This window comes from Neolamprologus brichardi, chromosome 12, assembly GCF_056152115.1.
Source record: "Neolamprologus brichardi isolate AB-2024 chromosome 12, ASM5615211v1, whole genome shotgun sequence".
Classification (NCBI taxonomy): Eukaryota; Metazoa; Chordata; class Actinopteri; order Cichliformes; family Cichlidae; genus Neolamprologus; species Neolamprologus brichardi.
Window position 1 is genome coordinate 12406842 of NC_142115.1, and position 14360 is coordinate 12421201.

At 38.9% G+C, this 14360-nt stretch overlaps 1 protein-coding gene across 5 annotated transcripts in view; it reads right to left on the minus strand.

The window, feature by feature from the left end:
• Nucleotides 1-630: 630 nt before the first annotated feature.
• Nucleotides 631-14360, minus strand: part of adgrd1 (adhesion G protein-coupled receptor D1) — a 32883-nt gene continuing 19153 nt past the window's right edge. For all 5 annotated transcript variants that reach the window (XM_087849009.1, XM_006803150.3, XM_035913104.2 and 2 more), the window contains 12 exons: nt 8991-9064; nt 8252-8375; nt 6500-6603; nt 6186-6297; nt 5817-5970; nt 4591-4657; nt 3518-3584; nt 3322-3413; nt 3071-3197; nt 2947-2988; nt 2652-2744; nt 631-2564 (listed from right to left, as the gene is read on the minus strand). In XM_087849009.1, coding sequence (XP_087705135.1) covers nt 2469-2564; nt 2652-2744; nt 2947-2988; nt 3071-3197; nt 3322-3413; nt 3518-3584; nt 4591-4657; nt 5817-5970; nt 6186-6297; nt 6500-6603; nt 8252-8375; nt 8991-9064 — 1152 coding nt within the window. In that variant the 3' untranslated portion in view covers nt 631-2468. The remainder of the gene's footprint in view (nt 2565-2651; nt 2745-2946; nt 2989-3070; nt 3198-3321; nt 3414-3517; nt 3585-4590; nt 4658-5816; nt 5971-6185; nt 6298-6499; nt 6604-8251; nt 8376-8990; nt 9065-14360) is intronic.

Below are 14360 nucleotides of genomic sequence, written 5' to 3' on the forward strand. Positions count from 1 at the left end.
ATGAATAGCATTCTGGTAGAATAAAATCCACTGCTTTTAACCTCACTTAGTGAGATAAACTCAATCTTTCCTCCCCCAACTAATATGCATTCATTATCACAAAGGCTCTTGGCCTCCCGCGATTAAACCCAACCCCACGGCCCAATGCCCACAGGGGGTTAAGCTCTTTAAGCTCTGTAATTAGCAGTTCAGTTGTTAACAAAGGGTAAAAGGCCATCACGCATTTAAATGAAGAGTTTCTCTGCAAATATTTTCTCTATGGCCACACAAAGCAATAGCAAAAAAAAGCAACAACCAATTTCTTGAATTTAAACAGGATTTGGTCATAGCAAGGTTCAGTGTTAGTTCAGTGAAATTTAAATCAACATGTATCTTTATCTGAACTTAAAATAAGGTTTCAGCAATGTGATTTAATCAAATCAAGTATGTATCTTCAGTCACTCTTTAATACATTTAAAAAAGCAATAGTGTTTAGCAGTTTTTCTTGTAGCTTTTGTGAAATGCAGTTTTTGTCTGACAGAAAATCATTCTTCAAAATCATTCTTGCCAAAAATGGATTTTATAACAATGTAAATAACAGGTGCGCACACTTGTATCCACCAAAACTGTCCCATAAGTCATATAAATATGTTTTTATAATGCTGAAAATCATTTATTTAAGTACACACTGATTTCTTATACTAAAAGGTTTTTAATAAAGATAACCGAAAGCTCAAACCATAGTACCGTAAGACAACAAACATCAAAGATCACAAACATGCTTGGGAGTACTGAAATATTTCATTTTAAATCTGTGACTTTAAATAATGTCATCTCCCCTAATTCTCACAGTATAGTAAGAAAAAAAAGCAATTACCTTATCCAGTCCCTCTGTTATAGAAGAAATAGCAACAGACGAGGCTTAACATGAAATCAAAATTTCACAGAACGGTGTTCGATACACAACTAGTCTTCATTATTCCATGAAAAGAATAATATATGGCAGCTTACTAAGATGTGAGGTACTGCAACTGTGCCAGTCAATTCATTTTATTCACTTTAAACAGAAACAAACACACAAATTTAACATAAGAACATACTGATTGTTGAGCTGTGACACTTTGCAGAAGACAAGATAAAGATAAATTCAGATTCACAAAATAAATAAATACGTTATAAGATTTTAATCCACTTTTACATCATCCATGGTTATTATGCCGTTATTGTGTTGTGCCATCACCAGAACTGAATTAAAGCTGTGTTTATCATGTGAATATAAAAAAGGTTTCACCCAGATAAAATTTACAATGTGTCCCTTAAGATGATGAATTCTGTTGCCTGTTGGTCAAACCACTTTGTCATAGTTTTTAAAACATAAATATAACACTAAGTTAAAGGAAAACAGAAACTTTCCTTGGTCTTTTTCTATCCGATGGCATGGTTTTGTTTTTTACTCAGCTATATCTTGAAAATACTTAGCCCATTACTGCGTTTCATTGGATGCAATTGCACTATTTTATCATGTGAGACAGCTTGGGCTATGATAAGCACGTCCCTGTGATTCAAATAAACAGGTTGACATTTTGGAAGATAAGCTCGTTTGCTTTCTTGCCAAGAGTTACATAAAAAGATTAGACACCACCGCTCTTGAGTCTGCAGCTAAACAGCAGCAAACTAGTTTGGCAGAGCACAGATTCGTCAAAAAGACAGATACTGCTAATCTGGCACATGACTGTAAAGCTACAGCTTGTTATTTTTACATCTGTTTTTGTACATATTTAACAAATGAGCCTCATTAGTGGTGTCTGGTAGTTGAATTTCGTCTCCTTTGTTCTAGCTTCCCATTTTTGTGCTAAGCTATGCTAGCTAGTAGGTGGAGCTAACTTTGTGGAGTTGTGGAAAAAATAAGTACAACTAACAGAGATTCTGAAATTTTTGAAAACGACATTTGATGCCCAGAGATAAAGTTAATATTTTCAATTATTTCTTTCTTTCTTGTCATAAAAAATATTAATAAATGTTACTCTTTGAGTGCGAACAGTAAGTACACCCTTGGCATCAAAAATAACTTCCTTTTTTCATTCTACATATGTACTAAACATACATAAAAGCTGTGTCATCTAACCCTAGCTCCCCTATCTACAGTACAGTATGCAGGTAGACAAGCTGACATGCTACACTACAGAGTTTCATCATCAGGCCTCGAGCTACGCTCATGGATCTTTCTAATAACTTCACAGATCCTTCTTTCTCCTTCTGCTTTTCTTTTTGGGAACGCTGCATGTTATTTTGAGTGGATAGTAAGGCACAGTCCTAAGAATCTGTTTGTCTTTAAAGATGAAGCTATCGCATAGCTACAAAACACCTCTTTTGGTGAAATTTTTAACTTAAGCAGACCACTGTCCAATTCATTACATAATAACGTGGGAGGACACTCTGGGGGCTTCAGACTGCTCTCCCACCACAGGCGGAAATAGTGATGTGGGGTTCTACACGGCAGAGAGGTCAATGCGGTTGGCTGAGTTCGTGCTCTTGTCCCATGTGTTCATCTTGGTGGGAGTTACACCCTCCTTGTGTCCATTCATCTATAAAACAACAAAAACAGAGAGAAAGTCAGACTCAAGCAGCCATTTTTGCTTTATCTGTCCTTTTTTTCCAAGATCAGGACTCACTATGTCAGAGTTGAAGGGCTTCACATTAATGTTTCGGATGGAGCTGCTGGTAAGAGACCAGACCTTGGTTTTGTGTTTGAAAGCAGCTCTGACCTACAGTAAGAAGTAAATCCATCACAAACACTGAGAAATATGAGGCAAAGTATGCTGTGCATTCATCACAAGTTAGAAGTTGTTACAGCAGAGAACTTTGTCCCCCTTCTTGCTATTTAGACTAAATATCTAATATCATATACATAATATGAAATTCTAGTTGTTTGTGTGTGGGGAAGTGAAAACATATTCAGCATTATACCTCAGAGTTGAGAAGACAGTGAAATAAGAAGACAAAGAACCCCTAAAGGAGAGAAAAGAATTTATAAATAGTTTTAGAAATAGCGTTAAAAAATCTAAAATTGATTATATTGTAAAGTACCTACTTGTAATGAGTTGAAAACTGCAAATATATAAAGGAATGGCAAAGACTGTGTGTTAACCACGAGAACACCAAAGATCCAGGAAATGCCAAGTATAGGCAGAAGCACAGCTACTGCCTTTATGGTCAGCCTGGAGACAATCCAAGAGATAACATGGTTATGTTATGAATTTTTATTCAAATATCAGCATTTGATAATAATACAAGAATTAGCCTGATTATGTAAAAAAATAAAATGAACAAAAAACCCCTCACTTGACTGCATTGGCGTCTCCATGAACCTTGTAATTCTCTCCGCTGATTCGAGATATGATCCTGGTCACGGATATCAGAATGCCAATGTTTACCTGAAACAAAGCCGTGTTTGAACAGAATACAGACTTTTTGTAAATTAGGTGGCAAATTGTGACTCGTGTAAAACAACAAAAGGAAACTTTTGCAAATTTCTCACCACAATCACAAAAAGAGCCGGTGCCACAAATGCCCAGATGGCTCCGTTCTGCAGTGACAGCCAGCAGCTGAAATAAACAGATGAGACAGTGTTCAAAAAGATAGAAGACAAAAACAAGATTATCCAATGGAAGAAATGTTGAAAGGCTTTTACTGACGATTATCTGATAATCACATTCCAACCCCAAAAGATTTTTAGTCAGTGTTTATGTAGTCTATGCATGTATAACTGTATAACAATGTTTTCTAGTAGATCCAGGATGACGACAAATACCACAGCAAGAAACCAACACTACTGTATATCATATAAAAAGAGAGCAGCTATTTATACACATAACATGTAGGCCAAAATGTATCTGTAATATGACTTTAGAGCCACTTTGCTCTAAATAAGTAAACAACTCATGGTCTCTCACAGTAATCCTTACTAAAGAGGAATCCACAGTTCACAAGTAAAAGGTTGGCTCTATTTTAACATGCCCACGATGCTTTTTGTTCTTTTCTTTTTTTTTGCCATCCACAATGTCTCAAAATTTCACGTTTGGTATATCAGAATTTTGATGACCAACTTGCAATAATTTTGAATTGAAAATTTTGATATTTTTTCTTTCTTTTATACCGTTCTCTGTGACTTGCTGTTCAATTATACAAAAAACCCCAAAAATGTGTAAAACTTTATCTGACCTTAATATAAAGTTTCAACAATGTGATTCAGTCAAATTAAGTAAGTATTTTAGTGTAGTAGGCCTTTTAACATGCACTGGAATTTCTCTGTTTTTGGAATGTTTTTCATGGAAAAGCCAGCTGAAAACTTCAGTATTCTCCGCCCACATTAAATTATGCATCCGAGCTGAGGATACCTCCTTCATTTAGACTTTGGATTGTTTTCCCTCAGAACAAAAAGGAAATAACGTTGCAATGCAAACATGGAGCAACACACTGGTAACCAAATGCTTTTAAATAACAATTTCTGTTTGCAATTTCTTGCACACAGGTGATGTCACTATTATGCAACTGCAAAGAGCCTTAATGGAATAAAGTACATTTCCCCAAAGATTTCTTTTTTATACTTACTTATCAACTTTTCCATAACTGTCAAGTGCTGATGTCATGGACACGACACAGATCAAGAACGGAGAACCTGGTCCAAAAAAACAAACAAACACATATTCAGTAATAGCAGCACCATAGACACCTATTTCCTCCATACACTCCTCAAATGGGGGTTGCGTACACATAGAATAGCATGGCAGCTTTATTATAGTATGCTGTATATTTTAGTTTGTGGTAATTATAGTATATAAAACACATATCTGTTACAGTTTACACGTTCTCATTGTACCTTACTGTACATTATGTTAGATAAATGCCATAGAAATGCCTACAAATACAAATGTTTTGTTTTAAATCCAAGGGTGATTGCTCGCAGAGTTTTTTTCCCTTCCCATTTCCTTTCTTTGCCTTGTTGTCAAAGCTCCACAGGATAAACTTCATTGCAAATACTTTGGAACTGTGCACCGTGCAGGACCCGGGCCTGTATAAACTCCCTGTAGAGGTTTTTATTTCTCTGCAGTGCTGCTAATTGCTTGTTTCCTTGAAAACAAGTCCTTAGATTTCACTGCTTTGATCTCTTGGCCTCTGAGGTCCAAAGGTTTTGAGGACGCTGGGAGGATTTTTTTACTTAGAGTGAGGAAATGAAGGATAAAGTAGTTGAAAGCCTTTATCACAGCGTAACAGAGAAATAATTCATTATAAAAGCATGTATTTACTTTCTTTTGATAACAACTGTACTTGAAGCTGACAGGGAAGAAGTCTCAAGTGAGTAATGTGCAGTAAAAAAAAAACACAAAATGAAAAAAATACTCTAGCCAGAAGAAAGGAAGTAATTAAAAAAGCTGATGTTTTTCCACAAATGGGTTCAACATGTAAGAGAGGCGTTCCCCAGCAGCCAGAGATGGGACACGTATGTTCCAGATTTGTTTTATCTGTCCATCACACTTGAGCTCACAAAGATGATGAGACCTAAAAGATAGACTGGAATGTAGTGAACCTTAAAGTTGATTTATTCAACACTGCTACAGCTGTTTTTATTATATTTGACAAAGAAAGATCAATTTTAAGGAAAACATCTTTAGATGAGGTCGCCCAGGGTAGAGGCAGGGCTTTGGATCAGATTTGTGACAATAAAATAAGATGATGTAAGGACAGAAATGAGGAAAATATTACTGAATAGTTATCTTTTTTAAATACATATTTTCAAAAAAAAAAAGAAAAAAAAGAAAGAAGCAAGACAGACCCACCCCAGCCAATGCCATAGTAGTAGAAGTGTTTGCTGTCTTCAGAGCCGAACACCTTGATCACCATACTGTACAGGTGAAGACCCTCCACCAGCATCCAGGCAAATGCACTCAGAAAGAAGAAGTGTAGCAGGACAGCCATAACCTTACATGGCAGCTGGGAGAAGATCAAAACTGTCTCTTTTAATATGTATTTTTTTTTTTTTTTAAATAAACCCTTATTTTTTACACTGCTTTCTGTACTTCTCATTATTTTCAACATGATGTATTTCTATCATCGTCATAGTAACAGCTGTAAAACCATTAAAACCACTGCCACTCCTGTCATCATTATGCTGCAATCATCAAGCAGTCACTGTGCTGTGTACGTACCGTGCCAGGGTCAAAGCGAGCGCTGATCAGCAGTAAGATCTCTGCCACCAGGATGGCGAAGGAGAGGTTGGCGTGGATGTGGTAGCGCTGGTTACGGATGGTACTCACTGACCTGAAAAGAAGCAAAAGGAAAAATACTTAACTACAGTATAACTTCATAGACTACTATGGTAATATAAAAGGCTTTGTTGTATTTAAACATTCCAGATTCTGACATCCGACTCATCACACTATGGCCACATGTGAAGGAGAAAAAAAAGGTAATTCCACTGAGTTCTTGTAAATTTACTTACTGTTTAAAAAGTAATACTTACGATAAGACTGCAAAGGTGACCAGAGTGATGGCAAGGCAGAAGATGGAAATAGAGCAGCCAACATAACCGATGGTTGATAGTGCCACCTTGTGGCCAGTAGAAATCTGTGGAGAGAGGCATTGTCAGCATTAGATCTGACAACACAGCACATGGAGTGTTGGTACATGTGCCATCCCACATACATCCAAATCTAGTGCATCCTTTTTCAACAAAGGGAGTCTCTAGAGTTTATTACTGTGAACACAAGACTAACAAACACCATTAGTACTTCCACAAGTGGGCACAATATCATAGCCTTAAAAAGTTATTTATAACCTCTCATGTCAAATAGGATAGCACAGATGTTGCAATTAAAATGATTCTTGATCACAAAACTATATTTTCTGCTTTTGTTTACATGTTTTGTTCACAAGCTTTTGAGGTAATGTCCTCTTACAGCCATTGCAAAAGATTAAACACAGATTTTTATATTTTGAGCAAAAGCAAAAATGTTTATAATCAGCGCAGTGTGCGTCCAGCCCAGTGTGTTGATGTTGTTTTGGATTTCAGGCTATTTTGAGTGTTTGGGTTTAATTTTCCATTAACTGTCTACTCATGTGCCTTGTCATTACAAGAGTAGAGGAGTCTCAGCCATCCAGAACTGGGATATGTGAGATGTTCCCTTGCAACTGAGGGATGAGGCAGCCCACTAATTAGAGACTTGCTAAGGGAAAGCATAGCATCAAATAGACTCGCGTGCCATAAATACAGCACTGGCGCACTTAAGCTGCAATAAGAAGCCTGCTTTTTCTATTTTAAGAAGCCATTGTGGATGCTAACCATACTCCCATGGGTTTGTATTCTTGGATGCAATAGAGTTAGATAAGAGGAAAAAATCACGCACAGGTTTTGTGCTTTTAAGTGCTCCACGTGCAGATGATGTAAACGTGAAAAAGCCCATAACTTTGAGGAATGCTCCACTGACCCGTTCAGTGACCTAAAACAACCACACAAATCATGGTTGCACAAAGCGCTTCTCTATCAAACCACCAGTGAAACTAGTGGTTTGATAGAGAAGTAAAGAAGGCACTGGTAAACCACTGCTTCCTGTTTACTTACTCTTCTACAAGCTAACCAGCATATTTTGTGTCTTGGTGAGAGGGCTACACTTTTAAACACGGCTGAACTGAAGGAACGCCATCCAACAAATCAGTTGGATGGCGTAATATAGAGGCTCCATCCTTCCACTCACTCACGCTGCGCATTCACTTGTAAAGTTGCTTGCAGAGTGCACCGACCAAGTTCCCTGGCCCAGGTGTCTGCCACTGGCTCTGTCTGCACTTGAATATTATATTTTACAGATATTCCATTTTCACTTCTCAGTCTTCCATTAAACTGTAATAATTTAAAATGATTTTAATTTTTTTTTTTTTATTGTTTTCTTAAAATATACATCTTCCTTTGTTGTTGCAGGAGTCTGATAGTATGTAAAACACTACTACTTGCAGTTATTCCACCAAAAATCTGTTTGCAAACCACCACTGAACAAGAAAAATAGAAGAATGAGTTACTGGCTACCAGGCGCCGTGCTGATAAAAGTCTGGAGTCTGGTGAGATTAGAAGCTTCAGTGCAAATAGGAGAAACATACAAAGCTGACGACTACAAACATAAAACTGTGTTGAACTCCTTCAAAACAACAAAATGAAAAATGAGATCTGTTGCAAATGCTGCCTAATATTCAGATTTTTGAAGAGCAGCCAGAACATTCATACCTTTAAGGGCACAACTTGCATGAGGATGGCGAAGTTGGTAAGGTGGTTGCACAAACACACGGAGTACGTCATGTTTCCATGTGCGCGCACGCAGCCTTTGTTGGACCATACTCCCTCTTTAGAACTGAAATGAATAACAATTAGGTGCTGTTAGCAGAGGAAATGTATCTAATGCAAGATCAAACATGAAAAACTAGAACAAACAGCATACAGAGAAACAGACGGGGCACTTTTTTACTGGAACGCTGCTGAGAGGGTGCACTCAGTATAATCCAATATCCCCCCACAGAGATTAAGTTGACTTTATTAGTGCAATCTGACAGGGCGACCCAATTATTCACATTTTTCTTAAGCTTCAGGGCAAAGTGGAGTAGGAGAAGGATGTGTTTGAATGCAACGTATTGGACTCCCTATTTTTAAAAATGAGTTAAGCTTACCAAAAAGTGTTTTGGCTCCGCATATCAGAGCTTCAGCTTTTTTTTCCTTTGTTTTACATTGAGGGCTGTGGCTCAAGAAGCCGAAACAGCGACACGTGTAAAACTGGATGTTTCTGATTTGAAAGAGTAAAAGAAAAAAAAAACCCACCACCTTCTTCCAATCACCAGTGATTTCTTATGATTTAAAGACTCGAGAAAGAAATGCATGCAACGAGTGAACAATCAAGATAAAAATCCCTTTGGCGCTGGATCTGAATGGATAATTCAGAAGTTCTGTGTCGAAATCATGAACACAGACCCACCTGTAGTCCAAGAAGGCACAGTAGAGGAAGACTTTATTGCTCTGATTATGTACTTGGTCCTGTTGCTCTTTAGTCTGAAAATAAAAAAGGCAGAGAGTAAGAGAAGTGTGTGAGATGAGGACGTGCTCGCTTGTGGACTGTTTGTGTGTATAAACTAGAATATTTTAGACAGCAGTCAGCATCATTATTTCTTACAGGCTGCTTGACTTTTCGATCTTTCTACCTCTGTGTTCAATGCACACATTAAGCAATATTAAAGTAACAATAAATTCTTCATTGCTGCTTAAATGACCAGCGTAAAACATGACAGCTAAGGAGATCTGAGATCATTCGCTGGGAAAGACAAAGTGCAGATCGTCACTCGGCTAAGGTGATTAGCACGCTGCGCGAAAATCCCTGCTGTCTTCGAGAATCTTATTCGATTATAAATCACTTTTTCCGAGTCATTCCCTTAAAATGAGATTTGGAGTCTCCAGAGACAGTGAGCTAATGGCTACAGTGCAAGACTGCAGTAATTGGGACTTGGCCCTGATTACGGGTCAAACCACTACCCTCCTCAATCTGTCAGCTGAGGAAAACAACACTAAGTGTTGCACACCTCTTCATAGGCACTGTTGCCTTTCCTCTCAGACTCAACAACTATATGATTACATGGAGTGTGTCTGCACTATTTCCTCCTGGAAAAAGTGAGAGTGAGAGTGAAACTGACAGTCAGGCTGTCTAAATGGCCCATAGGCCCCGAGATTCATATTACAAAAGCATAGCACGATACCTAGATGTCATGGCGTGCTCTCATTCTGTCTGTTTCGCAGATTCACCTCCTTACTCATCGTGTATTGCGACCCCCAGGATGGATTTAACAATTAGCTATTTATGAGGCCCATTACAGCAGGCAGGGCAAGAGCCATGAGAGCGCTTAGAAAGTACCCCGTCATCACCAGCAGCTGGCCAGCTTTGGTGATCTGCAAGCAACCCCGTGGATGAATTTACTGGTCTCCTGTGGGCTCTAATATGCTCTTTTTTTCTTGCTGGGTGTAAATGAAAGCAGATGGAAATAAGAAAAACTGCAACTTGCCCACTGGAAGTCCACCACTAAAGGGCCATATCTGCTCTAACTGGGGCTTTGTAGAGCATAGGAAGACTAATTATTCTTATTAACAATACAATGTAAACTCAGCTTCAAACACTAATCATCAAACCCTGATGCGTACCAGACACAAGCTGAAACATACATGAACTAACAGACCATCACACAAACAGTATGAGCGCGCTTCGTGGCCATGTTCCTGCTCTAACAACTGTTTTGTGGTGTGTCCAGTTTGCATTTTCCAGCTGATATCTGAGAAGAGATGCAGGACCCCGAAAGTCACTGGTGAGCGCTTAAAATGTACTTGGAGATCTGGTCGAGCTTTGAGAGCACGCTGTTGTTTCCCCAGTGCCCCGGGGCCTCAGCATCTACCAGCCAAGACTGCAGCTGGCGCTCCAAGTCTTTATTAACAACAGAGGGCCAGGAAACACCGCCCTGGAAGTCACTTTGAGCCTTGTAAGGCGAGCAGAACAGGGAGGAATAAGGGAGAGGAAAAACTAGTGACAGAAGAGTGATGCAGAGTGACAGGCTGATAAAGGAAAAGAGCCTGGGAGAGAGAGGCTGATAAATCATAGATAGACAAGATGTTTCTGGTGCCTCTTTGTTACAATGTCCCACTACAGTGTCTGTTGTAGCTGCCTGTGGTTTCAAACATATCGGATATGCCAGTATGAGTAAAAACTAACTATTTAAAATTCTTAGTTATTTAAGCGTGCAATAGATTTATCAGTTAAATGTAATTAATGTAGATACAAATGCTTGCATATATAACATCTAATATAATATTATTTAATAACAATTATTGATGCATCAATGTGGACAAATGACTTGAAGCACAACAAAAGGCAGGCAGGCATGATTCATACTTAGCAATTTATCCCAATTCACAAGTTTCTTAGTAAAACCTTTAAAAATCTTACACGGACAAGAAATCAAAACAACCTTTCAGCATATTGCCATTCACGAATTTCAGGAGAGAACCCAACTCCAGGCACACGGAGTCTGTGAAGGAGCCAATCAGAGGTCTTTTCAGACCCGATTGCGTGAGTAGAATAGGATGTGACGGTGTAACGGGTTAAGCGGAGGATTATCACTTGGGAGAGCAGAGACTCGGTCCTGTTTGAAGATATTGCGACATTGATATAACTTTTGGGATATGAAGCATATGCTGGCGCATGCTTGTTTCTGGCTTTTTCTTTGGGTGGGTGAGTGGGTGGTGGTGTGTGTGTGTGTGTGTGGGGGGGGGGGTATAGGACAGTCATACCGCTTCTTTTGATAATAATAATATGTTAAAAGCATTTGTAGCTGCTCCCATAAATACAAGTCTTTGATTTGGCAGATTTTTTTTTTTTGCAGTCGATAGCTTTCCTATCTTCTTCTTCTCATAAGAAGATTATGTAATAAACTGTTACCTGATTAGATATTTTAAATATTTTTCCCTAAAAGACTCTGATAACATTTTTGTCAGGAGATTAGCTACTGTCACTGAATTTGTAAGAAAAAAACAGGGAGGTATTATTTTGGCTTAATCACACATCCTGTTACTTTGTTCAGGGTTCAGGTCGGATTTTCTTCACTGCCACAGTGAATAACTGTATAAACTGAGTCACGGTCAAGAGAAGCCGTTATTAAATTACTCAAAACAGACTCATTTCACATTTATTTTTATACAGCATAATGCACTGTTAAAATACTTAAAAGCAAAAATAAACAAATAAACATTTCTTCACTTAATGCCAACAGTAAAGTGGGTAAACTCTGAATTAAGCATCAAATCAGCAGAGTGGAAATTTTGTCTCCACCTTCTGGCTGTGGGAGCATTTCCACAAACATTAGGGAACTCAGTTCTAACAAGAAAATGTCTTTGCGGTCAATAGCTCACTTTGTCAGACTTTAATCTTTCCTCTAAAAAGTTTATCTGGACTCTTTTCAGCTACGTTAAATGTTAAGGTGATGCATCACATTGGTCCACCAGCGCTTCGCTTCACAGTTAAACTCAGGTATTCTAAGGAGTAAAGAGACATTTACTAAGTGCTGAAAGCCTTAATCAACACTGCATGAAGCCATTCACCGAGGGCTTGAATGGAAAGACTCCAGCTTTAGAGCTGTTGGTGTTGGATCAATGCTTGCACCTGTAACTTCCATCTTTTCAGTCATGTACTAGATGCACTGGAGCCTGTATAAGCTGATATTAGAGGCTGTTGTACATCCTGGACTGACTAGCACTCACAGTCGCCTCAAGGCACTTTATATTGTAAGGTAAAGACCCTACAGTAATACAGAGAAAACTCCAACAAACAAACAACCACCTATCAGTAAGCACTTGGCGACAGTGGGAAGGAAAAACTCCCTTTTTACAGGAAGAAACCTGCAGCAGGCTCAGGGAGGGAATGCCATCTGCCGTGACCGGAGGGGAGGAAGTTAGGACAACCCATTCCTGTCTTGCTCATGGCAGCACATCTCTACCAGGCATACACACCACCTTCAGAATAAAAGTGATAATCAGCGGCTGCTGTCTGACGCACATATCCCTCTAAACCAAATCAGTTCTTCATCTTTATGGTTTTGATCACCATCCATCCACCCATCCGTGGTTTTTGGGTGAGACAATGAAGGATAAAAATAACACACAGCACAAAATCTTAACATCATACACAACCCAGCAATTTACACAGAAGTGCCAGCCTGTCTGTCCTCTGTGGAGTCTTTTAGGCCTTCTACGTGTAGCAGAGCTAGAAGCCGAAGAAGTAAAACTAGAAAGTGAACCAGAGAAAACTCCTTAATAATAGTAATATTAACTAAGGATTAAAAACTCAGAAACAACACAAAATCGTGGAACCCTGACAACAATAAAACAAATTGAGTCTGAGCTAACGTAACAGCAATCTTGACCTCAGTCTTAAAACATTTTTTTGTTTTTTTTTTATATCTACTACTATCCTCTAGAGCTTGAGGTCAGTCCTGCTTCACCCACTCATTCCATCCATCCAGCACTGATACAACAAAATGCGGCCGCAAGAGTAATCGGACAGTTTTAGTTGTGCTAAATTTAAAAACCAGAGAGAAATTACAGAGCGGTGTGAGCGTGAGAAGAGAAAAGGAGCGTTCGTCTCCCGTTCCCTGAAATGTTCCAAATCGTTTTGAAACGCAGAGAGCTGAGGTGTAATTTGGGCTGCAATTTCTGGATTTGGTACACGTATTTATTTTGCAGCGAGCACCATAAAAACAATGATCAATCTTGCTTTTGCAAAACGGAAAGGCATAATTTAAAATCACCTTCACTTTTTAGAGTAGGCCTGTGAGGTGCACAGGGTTTGACAATGGCTCAACTGCTCTGCATAAAAACAATGAGGCCGTACACGTATAAGCTTAGAAAGCTGAACTGACTGCTGTTAAATTTAGTAAGGGAAGGAAATATTTTATTGCACTATGTCTGGGCAACGCACAACGAGGTATGGTGGAACATTCCTCAGTCACACAAACACACACAGAGCCTGAGAAAAAAAATCTTCTACTCAGTATAAACTAAAGCATTACACATCCTGTGACTGCGATGAGGCGCAGGCCGCGCCGCTGCTGTAACACAGCTTTTCAATCAGAGTCCGGACTTAGGTTGATCCACACACACAGCACGAGGAGCAACAACAAAAATCCATGCAGCATAACACAACTGGCCATGAGTGAGATCATGCTGTCAGGGGAAATGTAAAAAGACATGCAGCTGTGGTCCCAGCTCAGCCTCGGAGGTAGACATCGAAAACAACGAGACGAGTGTTGATAGTCACGCTGGGTGTGAGGAAAACCAGGAATAATTAAACAGCTCTAAAAGTCAGCGAGATGGTTTTGATTTGCAGATGTACTGTATCGCTGATATGAAGTCGACTCAAAAGAAAAGAAGAAAAGAGAAAGTGATCCCCTCCCCCTTTTATCACCACCTTCACATGCATGAATTCATAAGTTTAAATCCAAAGGGGTTTCACATGGAACCACTGCAATGTTTCTCTGTTTTCTCGTCTGCTTCAGAGCAATGACACATTCACATTTTTTAAAAAAAAAATCAAAGGGCTGCATATTTGGAGTCTTTGTGGTGAAGTTTAACAATACATAAGATTTTTAGGTGATGATGTTCCCCGATAAAGCTTGCACTTCTATTGGTATGTAAACATATCGACGCTGAGGATACGCCAAGAAAGAAAGAGCTTTTATTTGGGACGACTCACGCTAACTGTAACTTATGAAAATTTTAAGCAATCATACATCTTTATCAATACATAAAGAAAAGC